At 45.1% G+C, this 13,984-nt stretch overlaps 1 protein-coding gene across 1 annotated transcript in view; it reads left to right on the top strand.

Annotated features, from left to right (window-relative positions):
• The window catches only part of T265_03882 (hypothetical protein), a gene marked incomplete at both ends in the record, with an annotated part of 40,525 nt that extends 26,923 nt beyond the window's left edge, over nt 1-13,602 (top strand). The window contains 5 exons of the mRNA XM_009168474.1: nt 872-995; nt 3,033-3,714; nt 5,041-5,357; nt 8,372-9,335; nt 10,012-13,602. Coding sequence (XP_009166738.1) covers nt 872-995; nt 3,033-3,714; nt 5,041-5,357; nt 8,372-9,335; nt 10,012-13,346 — 5,422 coding nt within the window. The remainder of the gene's footprint in view (nt 1-871; nt 996-3,032; nt 3,715-5,040; nt 5,358-8,371; nt 9,336-10,011) is intronic.
• Between the last annotated feature and the right edge of the window lie 382 nt (nt 13,603-13,984).

The following is a 13,984-nucleotide window of genomic DNA, read 5'->3' as shown; positions in this document are numbered from 1 at the left end:
GATAAGTAAATTCTTGTTTTAGTGTTAAACTGTGTTCTCGCTGATGGCTGGGTGACAAATTCGGTGTGAAACGCTCGACTGTTAGCCAGTCAGTTGAATATTTCGGAGACCAGTGATATGTCACAGGATCTAGGCGACATGGCTTCCTCAGTGTATATCATGTTGAAAGCTGCTTGGTACGTGAACTGTGTAAATCACACATTGCGGTGGGTACATTTCAAAGCAAAATTTTGATTTCGTTTACACTACTCATGACTTCACTGAAAAGATACAGATTCACGGTTTTTCTCCATGTCCATATAAAAGGGGCAATAAAAGTAAGAGTTTCGGAGTTAATATTGACTGTTCGCAACGTGAAACTGCCAATAGAAGTCGATACCTTAGACAGCAGACAGCATGCCATGTATTGTCACCATTTCCATCTCGCGAAGTAGAGACCACTGAAGCACGTGGTTTTATCGTTTTTTACTGTCTTATGATGTGTCTTGCGTTGACCTTGAGGTTCCTTCCAAATGTATTCCGGCCTAGCAAACATTGCAGATGCTGGTGGACGACGAATATGAATTAGAATAATGTGTTCTTACCATCAAAGCTTTCTTGGAATTATTGTCACGAGACTTACTGATGCGTTCGTGTTTTTTTTTGGGGGGGGGGGATGTGAAACGACAGTCGGCCGTTTAAGTCCTCGGTCTGCATGGCAAAGAACATCACTAAGATCTCTGCTCTGCTGTTGAAGTCATTCTCTTGAATACTAGCTTCTGCTTTTGAAGAGGAGTATCAGTTGGGATTTTTTTACTCTTGTGGGAACTTTTTTTCGATAATTTCGCCCTCTTTTATTGGAAACACCTGGCGATGTGCCATTTTCTCCTAGGCTACTCATCCGCTTCGATAAGTCCCACTTGCTCGCCTTGAAGGCAAAATACGATGCGCGTTCGAAATACTGGATTCCTGTCGATGAGGACTGCCTTCGATGGTCTCCGCTGATTCACCCAAGGGTATGTATTTATTTGTTTTTTTTTTACAGCCGGACGTTTTGTCCGTTCTATCAAACCATTTCCTAAAGCGGACGTACATATTTTAGATGGCTGGTAGAGAAGATAGAGACAATATGGGAATTTATTCGATTTCCGTGAACACGTGATTAGTGGCTCCATTAGTGTTTATTTCCAATCACCCATCCGTAAATCGAGGAAAAGTTTATGAACTTAGAGACAATATCTGCTTCTGCTACCGCCCCCATCTGTCAACAGGCCTGACAACTTCTTGAATGATTACTTGTGACCTCAATCACAAACCGCAGAAAGCTAATCCTTCTGAAAAGTCCTTCGATCGCTCCAGTTGCGCAACCTCGGGACTTCATGAGTTTTGTAGAGTGTACGCTAATGCACGTACTTCGCTCTCACGCTCAAATAGGTTCTGAGGAATAGTTATACACTGAGTTGTTCCTAACCATCATTAGAAAAGCGGCAGATACTTTTGTCCATACTAAGGGTCATTAGGTCTGTAGACAGTGGAGTGCGATCCATGTTACAACGGGTCATGGCCATTTCCTATGCATTCAATGTCGTTCCTTATCTGTTTTTTGTCGTTGACCTGTCTGCTCATATTCTTAGTCCAGTAGCCAATGTTCGCAGTTCTGCTCGGAGTGGTACCACTGTCCAATTTGTGGGAACATTACCTTGGTAGACACTCCGGACTTTGGAGATTGGTTACTGATATTTCTTTCGAACGGCAACAAAAATAAACCAACGAAAAACTATAAAGACAGACAGCTAAGTGCATTTCGACCTGCTGTATTTGTGCGTGCTTTTCTTTCAGATCCCGTTACATTAAAACCAGTGTTTTTTTTCTTGTATCACTGGATCGTGTGAGAGATGTTTACTTTGTAAGTTCTAGTCGTAGTGAGAGCGTTAGTGTCGCTGGTTTCTAACAATATGAATAAGTGTGGCCGTTCACGAAGTAAACTCGGTTCCATCCAAGTTTGGCTCTAGCGGGTGTATCAACCAGATGTGTTACACAAGGCGGCCCCCTTTTTCAGTTGGAACAATATTGTAGTACGTTGTTTGGACAGAGCACACTATTCATAAGCCCGCTTTGGAAGAGTTTTCAACGACCTTACGAATAGTGTTTCGTCTGTATATGTGAGTCGTAGTTACAACCTATGGCTTTTGTATTGCGTACACTGGTACCCGCTCACGGCTACCTTCACTTCCCGTCTTCATGCGATTCATCAGTATATAACTAGAGGTTAGTTATGCTCTGCTTTGGAACTCTTTTCATAGCTATTATCACGCTTCTGTATTTTAGGAGAGTCATGAATGGTGCCCTCGTTTTTCTTATATAGCACGATGTCAGTCGTTCTATCTCACCATATAACGAGAGTGCATCACTGTATGAGATTTGCTGCGGATTCGCTCATCTTTTGACACTTACAATCACTTGTATTGATTTTAAATATTTTCCGAATTTGGGACTTGACTGCTCTACCGTCAGCTCAGAAAATGCATCCCTGGCGCGTGTTTTATGGGAACTATTTTAATGTTTACCCTGTAAGGTTATCAGACTGGCGTCCGAAGATGCATACACTGGACTGTTATTGACATTGCCCTTAAAGCATACTGCGTTTTCATCTTGTTTAATCGTAAGCAAACAGTCTGTTACCCAACCGTCTCGTCTATTTTGGATGATATATTTGAAGATTGTTTGCAAAACACTTGATTCGGGTGTGCAAATGTCGTGGGTCTACATGCTTTTTGTAGCTATTCTGAATGAAACAGAATAATATAGCTTAATTTGTGTGAAGCCTTCCGACTACTCTTTAGCACTCCTGTCACATTTCATAGCTCCCAGTCGTTTCGATCCGTTCATTACCGATAAATGTCAGCTATGTTTTTGTCTAGTGTGTCCATCACTAAATATCAGATAATTTTGCGCCAAAGTACGTTTTATTATCGTTTTTTTCGAAATAAGTCGACTAATTTTAGGTGGCAACTATTCGTGCATTGTTTAATAAAGTATCACTGTTGTTTTAGGAAATCGATACGTCGGCAGAAGTGAGCGCACCTCATGGTGATGCCTGTTTGTCTCGGACACGCTCTCGCGTTACTCGTTCCAGCTCTAATACAGCTACCACTCAATCACCCCAAGGCATGAATCGATTCACATCTCCAACTAGTTCGCCAGAGCCCACTCCTGAAGTTCATGTTCCAGTTCACTCTGAAGAACCGCAATCCATGGGTTCAAGAAGGAGATTGCGTAGTGACTCAATGGCGGCGAATACTATACTCTCACCTCAACTTTCAAAAACTATGGGAAGTCCAGTAATATCCTCAACAGTTGGACGTGCGCGATTATCCCTACGGACGAGACTGGGTACATCGCCTCTGTCGAACCCGACGAGTCACTTACTTTCAACACCGGAACTCAATCCGAACAGTCATCTTTCTCTCGCCACCCGTTCTAATGCAGTTTTGGCAACTATGGAGCCAGTGCTCAAAAAACCTACTGAACCGGTCGAATCGCGCACCCCCCAACAATCACATAAAGGTGCACCATCTACGATCTTACCTCAGGTAACCGGTAATGGGGATATTGCCACACCTAACGATCGTTGGCAAAATCGAAGACCTCGGAAACGTTCAGGACAGTCGCCCTGTCGCAAGAAACCATTTTTTCCTAACGGACCCAAACCTCCAGATCCCCCGTCCCCGCATGGTATGCATCACTTTGTTTATCCGGCATAGTTTTCTGGTGGTGCCCTCTCTCTCCGTATGCTCTCGTTAGCCGTAGCCAGTTGATAATTTTTATCGCGACACTTTTTCTTGTGATCGTCTACTTCTCGCTGCATATCTTCTCCCTGATGAACTTCTAACGTAGATTTCTCCTGAAAGGCTGTGGAAGTTCGCATCAATATAGTTGCGATTTATCTCATGAGCCGTTTGAGTCTCTGCAATCCTAATATACGGTAGGTTATGGTGTATAGCATTAAAGTCCGTCAAACGTTGTGCGGGTCAGGTGACGTCACCAACAAAGCCTGCTCTTCAACCTTTTGCTTTCACGTGTTCATAGCCCAGTCAATCCGCCCTAGTTTCTTCCAGTGACCAATATAAGTGTACGCAAATTTTCACACCATCCGAGCTCAATCTATAGATAACTCAATTCTGCTAACTGTGCACGCCACTTACAATCAGTGGAGAGGCACTCGAAGCTGTGGAGCGTTTTACGTATCTTGGAAGTTGTATTAGTTCTGTTTGTTGTGTTACAGATGAGCTCAGTGCACGAATCTCCAAGGCTTGGATCGCGTTTGCTAATTTGAGACAATTAAGGCGCTCAGAGCGGCACATCCCTGAATCTCCAGGGACATGTATATCAGGATACAAAATGGGCTGTTTTGTTGTATGGCTCCGAGACTTGGCCTCTTCGCTCAGGCGAACTGAGACGTCTTTAGGTGTTTGAAGCCGTTGTCTCGGAACCGTGACTCTTGTGGGTTGGTGTCGGTGAATGTGTAACGAGGCAATTAGAAAGCGAGTGTTTGGTCATGCAACGGGGGATGTAGAATAGATTCAGCACCATGAGTTGCGTTGTTTAGGCCATGTATTGCACATACCGACCATCGTTCGGAGTAGCGTAAGCAAATAGGTGGCCAACATTTGACCTGACAGAGGGGTATTAAAGAGATTACAAGACGTTTGGGTGCTGTCGGTGCTACTCGTCTTCTAGGATAGGAACCGTGTGGTCTCCAGTGTACCTGGTTGGAGACGCTGCAAGATATGGCTGCTAATCTATTCCAATGGTGTTCTTGTCATTTTCTATCGAGGTTGCCTGTATGGGAATCTGGCAGTGTAGGTGCCTCCGAATGATTGTGGTAGGCTAGAACTAAGTCTCTTCCCTGTCCACTTTTTCTTTATAATACTTGTGGCAGCGCAGCATCAGTGTTGAACATTGATTTCAAGCTGTCGATGCTGATGCAGATGACTTCTGACTGTTTGGTTCTCGGGAGAACTTATTAAGCATTACTACTGGCTATTTGAATCTTTTCAGGAGGCCCGTCGACACCCGGTAGACCTGGTTTAATTTCGACTGCCACACAGTCTCGTTCTCGTCGACTGCGCCTTAGTCAACCGAATAATAGCGAGACAACAAACTCGACCAACCAGAACGCTGCTGATCACGGAGACCAAAGTCTTACCATTCATGACGATGGGCAGTCGGTCACTCCAAACGGGGCGGGTCGATTCCCCTGTTATGATCAACCAACTCCTTTGTCCTTTCGGGTAAACTCTAGTTTGCCCGAAACTAGTGAGCTGTCTCCATTGCGGCCCACTCATTCCAGTTCGCCTCTTCGTTTGACGGAAAAGGTTGGTTTATTTACTTTTCCCATTAATTTCTCACCATTTTCTTTTCGAGATTTTTTGACCAGTTGTTGTCCTTTGTTCCTATATACTTTCATCTCATCACCAAGTGGTTTGGGTTCATTCTCTACGGTAGTCTGAGATATACCTTTCGTACGTTGCCTAACAGATGTGGCCTAACAAAACTCCCGCGCTAGGTTGTTAAAAATAAACACAAGCATCTCTTTGAATGTGAGCAATATCCCTGTTAGCTAGCTATTGAGTTATTGGGGTCTCCTCATGGGACTGTCCATATTGAAGTTTGGGCATGAAAGATCTGAGATACCGCGGCAAGTGGATTTGAGATGTTTAGCCCATGGTCAAATCACACGATGACGAAGTTAGTTGTATACCGGCAAATCATACACCATGGATGGATTGGTTATCAAGTCGAGTTGGATCCGGGCTAAAATACTAGGACAACTGGCCTGCTCTTTTTTCGTTGGTGAATTACAGAAAAATCCCCGTAAGTTTCCATCAATTTCCCGTATAAGGCAAGTCTTCTCAGCTTCGAACACAACAACAACCAATAGTTGTTTCCGATAATGTTTCCTCGGGTATTCAACAAGTGATGGTGTTAACAGACCATCAGTCAACACAGTCGATTCGAAAACTAATAAAACTAATCGATCAGTTAGAGATAGTAAAGTCACAGCGTTTGTATCGATGCATTTTGCTGGATGCATCAACATAGTCGTGCAACTCGGGTCGGTCATACGAACCTGGATATTTCAACGACCGTGTTAGCTGTGTCATCTTTCCCTAGCTTCAGTGCAAAATTTTGTATGATTAATCATTATCTGGGATAAAGCCAAGTGGATGTTGGCTCACTCAAACGATTAAGTAGACCAATACCGAATCGGCGCTCATGCGAAGCCCCTGAAAAACACGAATCTGTACCAGTATTCTTGTGCTACTTTTACATTCTATGGATTCTGTAACACGACGATCGTCCGGGGGTACATTCTGACGTGTGACATCTGTCTAGCATATATTCTAAACTACTCATCCATCACTTAATAGTATATACATCCCTTGTGTGCTCCATCGCCAGTCTGCTGTCTGGGGGGAAATCTACCGTCACCTCAGCTGTGTTATGTTTATACTACTCCACAGAAATCTAAAATGTTGTATAGGGCGACCTCAGTCACCTTGAATGTGCAACTTGTGAATTCGAGTTGCGCTGCTACTCTACAAGAGTTTACCAGCCAGAATTGCGCTCACACAGATATAAAGATCACTCTAATCGGTCGTTTTGCACGTTTTCCCAAAAACGCCGCATCTAAGGCACACTTATATCACTTTTCACCGAAATCGACTTTTGATTCAAAACATATCCGAGAACGGGACTTTCATGAGCATTTCAATAGTCACATCGTTGGTTTCTCACGCAGTTGTGTGAATAGCCATGTGAGTGAAGTTTTGACGAGTAAGATGTCCACTTTACTGTCTGGATGAGTCCTCCTGATTCGGATGACTGGACGAACTGTAGGTTAACAATCGACATGGTGGTGTGGGGACGTTGATACCGTCACAGATCCAAGCGGCTCGAATTATTGTAGGATACCTTTCCAGATAATGAGGCCACTGGAAGGTGATGACTAAACGGTTACTTGTTTGAAGACAGAGGAGCCAGTGACTGTTGCTCATTTTACACCGTACAACGTAGCTGTTATCCAAAAACTTCAGGTTGAGAGAAACTGATTCTTCGAATTTTCAATGAAAAATCATGTAACATACGTTTGTACGCTGTATAAACGTGGCATATGTAGTAAAATACTGGCCCGTCAGGTTTTTACTCAAATGATTACCTGTTTACTCTGGAAGGAGGCTTTTCGGGTGTTAATAGTATTGACGAGAACCTGTAGTGTGGGTCCAATTTTAGTGTGCCAGTGTTTCGTAATGTGGTGAGCGTAACCCTAACCCACAATGTGGCATCCAATGGACATACTGCTTCTCCAGAATCCATTTAATGGTCAACCAATTCTATCACCTTTTTTCTGTTTGAATGATTCTCACCTTATTTCATTCGCGAATCTTGTGAATGCATGCGAGATCAGTTCATGATCTTTTGAACCAAGAATGAAAGGATGTAGAAATCAACCACATTAAAAAATTTGGTTAGTTTTTGAACAGCTCGGGATTCTTCTCATCATTCTTTATCTGTTGTACTTTTGATTTACCCTGTGACAAAACTGAGGTTTTTTATTTGTAATGAAGCTACGGAGTGATTTGCACATTTTGATCCACTTATGTATACCTGCCTACTTTTGTAGTTTTTAATCCATATTAAATGAACGAATGGTCGTTCTGATGTCGTTGTCGAGAATGGGCTGCTCATTAAAACCGAACATCCTTCGTACTGGGTGTACATTTTACTAATAAACAACTGAATTTCCTTCGATCATCAACAAATTTGGTGGGACTAATTGCACTGACTTTAGCGCGCCTGGCAGAGCGTGAGTTTTCCTGGCCCAGTCGATAGACGATGTGGTTGACAAGACGTGCACCAGCCGCCCGTTGTGCCCACCCCATGCACCAATCAGTTATTCGAGTGCACTGCTCGGTTTTTTTTGTGGGCACGCTCGATGCGGCCACTGGGATTGCGCGCGATTCCCATACGTACTGCTTCTGGAGTTCAACCGCAATACATATGCTTCTGTCATCGGTTGATGAAAAGCAATAGCGATGTACTACAAGCCTTTATCACTTAGGGTTTGTGAAATACTTATTTCTTAACACGGTAGCGAAAGCAGGCAGCTATCCACTTGCTATGTCTAATATAGTTGTACATTTTCTCATTACGTTTGTCCAAGGGTTAGCTGGGTTTTATTTGAATGTATTTTACGTCGCATGGTTAGTTGAAGCAAGTTCTTGATTTGTAATGAAAGTGTCCATAGGTCACCATGCTACTCGCCAACCTTCCGAAAAACTTGGATTCTTGAAGTTATCCTCCAAATCGCATATTTCTTTTACCACAGTTACTGGATGCCCCATTCTGCGGTCCTCCTTCTCCCCGTACTGAGTCACCTCCACCTCTTACTCCTCCACCACCCACGCTATCTTTTTTGGGCGGAATGGACAGTGGAATCAACGATCAATTCCTGACACAAAAGTTGAGCGCTACTTCACCCAAAGTCCCTTCGTCTTCCGCTGTACCTCCATGCCTTTCCTTGTGCGAGTCTACCTATCCAGTGTCTTCACCTCAATGCATGTTTGATTCAGCATTCAGATCTGTACGTGCCACTGGTGACTTAGTGACGGATGGTGTATCATCAAAGGACTTTATTGACGATCTTTGGAATCATCGTCGTCGTCGCCACACAACACCACCGACATTGTTCCCCAATGAATCCCGTGATGTAGGTCGTCGTCGTCGTCGACGTCGATCTTATCTCGACTCCCCCTTGTTGTCGCATTCTCAACCAGATTATTCGGGTTTCTGTGCATTCCGTGCGCTGCCGTCTATCAATGTTCCCCGTTTGGGTTCCTCCAGACGTACCATATCAGAGCATAATACAGTCGGGAGCAGGCTTGACGTTCCTGTGTCACTTCACACTAGATCCTGTCCCATTTCGCCTGCGGACCTTAGCACGAGGGATTTTCCATCACGCCACCCACAAAGCCAGCCTCGTAGTGCATCCACATCCCTATTGCAAGAGGCACTAGTTGTCAGTGAATTTCCATTAGCGACACTTCACTCGCCTTCAAGTTCACCTCCACTGTTACCATCTCCTGTGCTCGACGGCTTGTCGAAAGATTTCCCAGTTCTTGTTCCCATGGGTATGGTTTGCACTCCACGTAACAGCTACCAATCACAATGCAGACGAGATAGTGGATCCCCTTCACCTCCACTTCTCACAACAATCCTTCCAGCAAAAAAACAACTTGAGGAGTATTCCGCTGGTCATCCACCTGTTTTGTACACTACAGATATTATCGATGGTGAGTTTATCGTTATTTTCACGCTCCATTTGGCTGCTCTGTTTGGGATCCACCACTGAACATCTTTGTTTTTGTTAAACCACCCATAGATGCTGCTTTGTACCAGGAATTTAAGATGGGAGAATGGGTATATACTAATAACTATCAACCTGTTGTACCTTCCTTCCGGTGTCTAGCTGCCATGCCACCCGAAAGAAGTACGAGGGTTGGGATACTGCCAGTCTTCCAAGTCTAGTTTAGAGCAGTCCGGATTCAGAGCTTGGGTTCGAACCACAAACCTTTTGGTCAGTAAGTTCGCACCTTAACCACTGAGCTATCTCCGGAACTATAGAGCAGCGTTAGGCACAACCACTAACCCACCGCTACGCACAACTACGCAATGATGATGTCACCCCGATTAGTGATGAAACGTTTGCAACCAAATTGCCCAGCTCAGCGAACAAGCCAACGACCAGCGTTAGGTGAATAGCACACCTTTGCCCTAAGGTTTATGGTGATTATCGTAAGCCACGCTGTTCCTGTTGCCCTGTGTCATTTCGTACTTCGTTACACAGACCACAGCAGGACTTTTCCGTTTCATACTCGGTGGTCGCAACAGTTTCTGTCGTTGACATTCACCTTCATTCATTTGGTCGTTATTCCTATTCATTCTTGTCATTGTTCTCCCTCTCTACAGCCATGGATTCATGTGGTTCCAGAGAATTACCAGGGGCGTTACTCGCAGGTATCGCTGTTCAACACGGAGATTCTTATCCTGTAGGGTTAAAGACACTGTCTAAGGTGGAACTGACTGATTGCAGTGAAACTTCTTCGTTGACAACCATCCCGATGTATCAGGATGGTGATGAAGATACTATGGAACTTGACGCACCACTAGTGGATGCTAGCCGTTCAGCTGAATCCTCCTCTGACTCTGCAACACTCCCGCACTGGCCTTCACCAGCCTTCACCAGGCACAGTAGTGAAGAGACGATAGCGATGCGGTTGGTGACACCCAGTCCTCCTCTGCTATCAGATGACGAGGATTGCGATCTATTCAGCACGACTTTAACCACTGCATTTACTTTCAAAGATGACCGCTCCAGATTATTACACCATTGCTCTCGCTTTCGCCGTTGTTCGGAGCCGCATATTCCATACGCATTGTTCCCAGACTCTCCAATGCTCACACAACGCGAAAACAGTTGTCCTTCGCTTCTGTCTGGTTTCAGTCTTTTGTGCGACCTAAGCACTGCGCGATCGCGAATCCCATCTCCTGATCGCAGTATATCCCTCTCAGAGTCGTGCTCCCATAGCGTGATTAATTTCCATCCGCTTAGTGACAATCATCCCGGACAACTTGAGCCGCAGAGTCAGTCAACATCGAATGCGACTCCTGATTCTTTCGTAGACGAGGAACCTTCATGTGTTCATTCTGAGAGTGAGCTTAAATTGGCAGTGCAGGTGAACTGGGAATCTCTTATTGCCGAATCTGTATTCCCCATGCTACCTTTTATTGATGAGGAACATTTACCGAGCTGTGCTAACCAATCTGTTGTTCCTCGTGCGGTTGTCAATGTACCTCTTCAAGAACTCTGCGATACGTGGGAGAACCTACAGTTGTCAGCTGAGCGAACAGTCGCGTTGGCCTCTACTCAAGTACTGAGCACAGTATTTCGCGCAACATGTACACAGAAGCCACTGGTTGCATATGCAGTTGGAGTTCGATATCCATTTTCTCCTCGTGAACTCGACCACTTTGATATCCCAACTGTGGACCTGCCTGCAGCACTCGAGATAACTACCGTTATTGGTACCTCACGGTCATTACCAGCTTCCCAAACCTTTTCCTCAGAGTTCTCTTCGTATGTGGTGCACCAACCCCGTCGTCTCTCGATGGACCAGAATACCGGCTGCCTTCCTTCAAAAGTTTCCCCACTTTCTGTGCAAAAATTCACTTCTGACGCTTCTGACCAGATGGCAAATTATCAGAGTCCTGTCGTCCAAAGGCAGACACCGTTACCCTCCCCAACTATTGGTGTAACATCTCCAACTCTACAGATTGCATCACCACATTCTCCATTTTTCACTCTTCAGGACAAGAGCACCCTATGCGGCCAAACCGCCGTGCCTCTATCTTCTTCAAGTCATTTGAAAACCCTTGCTTCAGTGCGAGACGATTTCAATGGGTCCACTGAACGTTGCCTTCAGCTGCAAACGAATACACCGCTTAGCTATACTCCGGAATCAGATCAGCAATTGGATGAAAGGACAGACAGGTCCTCCGAGTCCTCTGAGTTTGTCTCCCCTGATGCAAACCAGTTGCTATCAAACTCATCCTCCTCGTTCCAGTCTGGTTGTACTTCTCTTCCTTCAATCGATAACCCTCACATTTCATTCCACCGTCGAATCTCACCACCTGCAGACACAGACTTCATCACTTTTCCGTCTCTGCCTTCAAGCATTGTTAGTTGCGTGGTCTCTGGGTCAGCTTATGACCCGTCGACTCACTACTTGTCGCCGAACAGTTCAGCAATTTCCTACCAGGTAGCTACTTCCGCACCACCATCTCGTTCAAGTCATCCGTCTTCAGTAAATCTAGCACATTCTCTGCCTCGAAAATCGGTTAACTCCCTTGCACAGTCTAGCAAACGCCGTATCCGACGTAACTCCAACAAAACCATACAACCTGCTCCATCTCATACGTTGCCACTCAGTCCATCAAACCGGTACCAAGCTCCTGTAGCTTTTTCACCACTAACAAATGTTTCTGTCAATGGTGATGGACAGTGTTCTAGATTCACATATTCTCTTGCACCTTCCGTACAATCAAATCCACCAAATTTTCCCATCCAGCCAGCCGCTGTTTTACACAACTATCATCCTGTTCCACTATCACAAAGTCCAGCGCTATTAAGCACTGCTGTGCCCTCCTTCCAATCTGTTGATTCTTCTCAATTGTGTCCATCTACCCCTGGTCAACTGCCGACCGTTTCTACGAACAACATGACCTGCTTTCGTCAGGTCGAAGTCTACGCTCAACCCGATGGCTCTAATTTGTTTGCGCCACAGATGGGACAGACATCCTATAACTCCTACACTATGCCGTATAACTTACAAGCTGAATCACAATCTGTTTGTTTAGAAAAGACCTATCATCCTTCGTCCACAGTTACCACTGCACACATGCCACCGTTTTTGGAAGCATCAGTCTCTAGCATCCCGTGTACATACCCATGTGTTTTATCTCAGCCTGCGCAATCACAAATGCTCCTCAGTTCTCAGTTGCAGCCTATGTCTTGTCCGCCAGATGTTTTTCCTCCCCCAAACACAAACTTTGAACTAAATCAGATTTCAATGGATCATGCCACTGAACCACCTTCATCTGTAGCACCGAATCCCTCTTTCTTCAGCACATCTTTCCAGTCACCCACTATGTTCAATTCTCCCTGTACCGATACGATCAATGCTTCTCTAATTTCATCTCACGCGGGCGGTGATTTTACTCGCAGCGCTGTCAGTTTCATCCCGGGCCCTTCGAATGCTGTCTGTACTAGCCTTTCCAACGGATTCCATGACCCCCAAACTCAGTACATGCTTCCATTATGTGAACTCCCCCAATACCCCACTCGGCCCAATGTAGATTATGTCTTGCCTACGACTACGTCATTGATCAACACGATCCCCTGTCCGGGACCCGTGTATCCTCCTGGTGGTGCTGTCGACCAGCCATTGCAACTGCAAACTACACCTCAATCATCGCCACAGCAGCAACTTATTTTCTGTCCTCCCGTTCTATTTTGCTCGCCGAATGAACTTCAGGGAGGCGGTGGTTTTGAATTTCCCACCAGCCCACAACGTTTTACTCCTTTCTTACCGGTGATGAACGGTGGTCCCTCAAAGGCCCCATTGTCTTCTCTCCATCCTCTAGTCAGCCAGCCCCAGCCTGGCTGGCCACGTGCTGAATTGTTTCCGGGTCAAGTGTTACCACAGGCTTCGCTTCCACAACCACATCCAATGATGCCTATATGATTGACTTTGACGCAACACCGGCTCCTAGATCTATATGTTGGTAATCTGCACATATATGCGAACTTGGGACTGTTTGCTATTTTCCTCTGCCTGTTCAGAATTACGCAGTATTTGTACAGGTCAACCTTCCAAATTGTATCTACATTTGGCAGTGGCCAGATCAACAGACTATCATCCATTCTGTGGCTTGCCACAGCTGCCTTCAGATTCATTTGTACATCCGTATTGTCATAATTGTGATTACAATTCGTACGATTATTACACTCACAGCTGTACTATGTTTGGTTTTTCCTGGTAATTGGTCTAAAAAGAGTGGTCCTTTCCAGGTAGGGGACTGACCGCGAGGACTTTGTAAGGTCAGTCACGTGACCTTATGGTTGACATCTACCCCATACCAGACGGCCACGCGCATGTTTAAAATATCTGCGCGGACAGTGGGTTACGAAGCCATAACTTATTCCGACCGTTCCGGTTGGGTAGCTTGATTGATGACAATTAATGCACGGCTAAAGTAAGCAGTGCATCTATTCAAGGCTAAAATCAATCGCTCATGATCCAGCCAACCTGCATGAATCAACGGAATATCCCCCCTTTCGTTGTTAGTTTGTCCGAGGTTGTTTTGTTTCATTAACTTCGTG

This window comes from Opisthorchis viverrini (assembly GCF_000715545.1).
Source record: "Opisthorchis viverrini unplaced genomic scaffold opera_v5_59, whole genome shotgun sequence".
Classification (NCBI taxonomy): domain Eukaryota; kingdom Metazoa; phylum Platyhelminthes; class Trematoda; order Opisthorchiida; family Opisthorchiidae; genus Opisthorchis; species Opisthorchis viverrini.
Note: the sequence above shows the minus strand (reverse complement) of the source record. Positions and strands in the feature narration are given on the sequence as shown.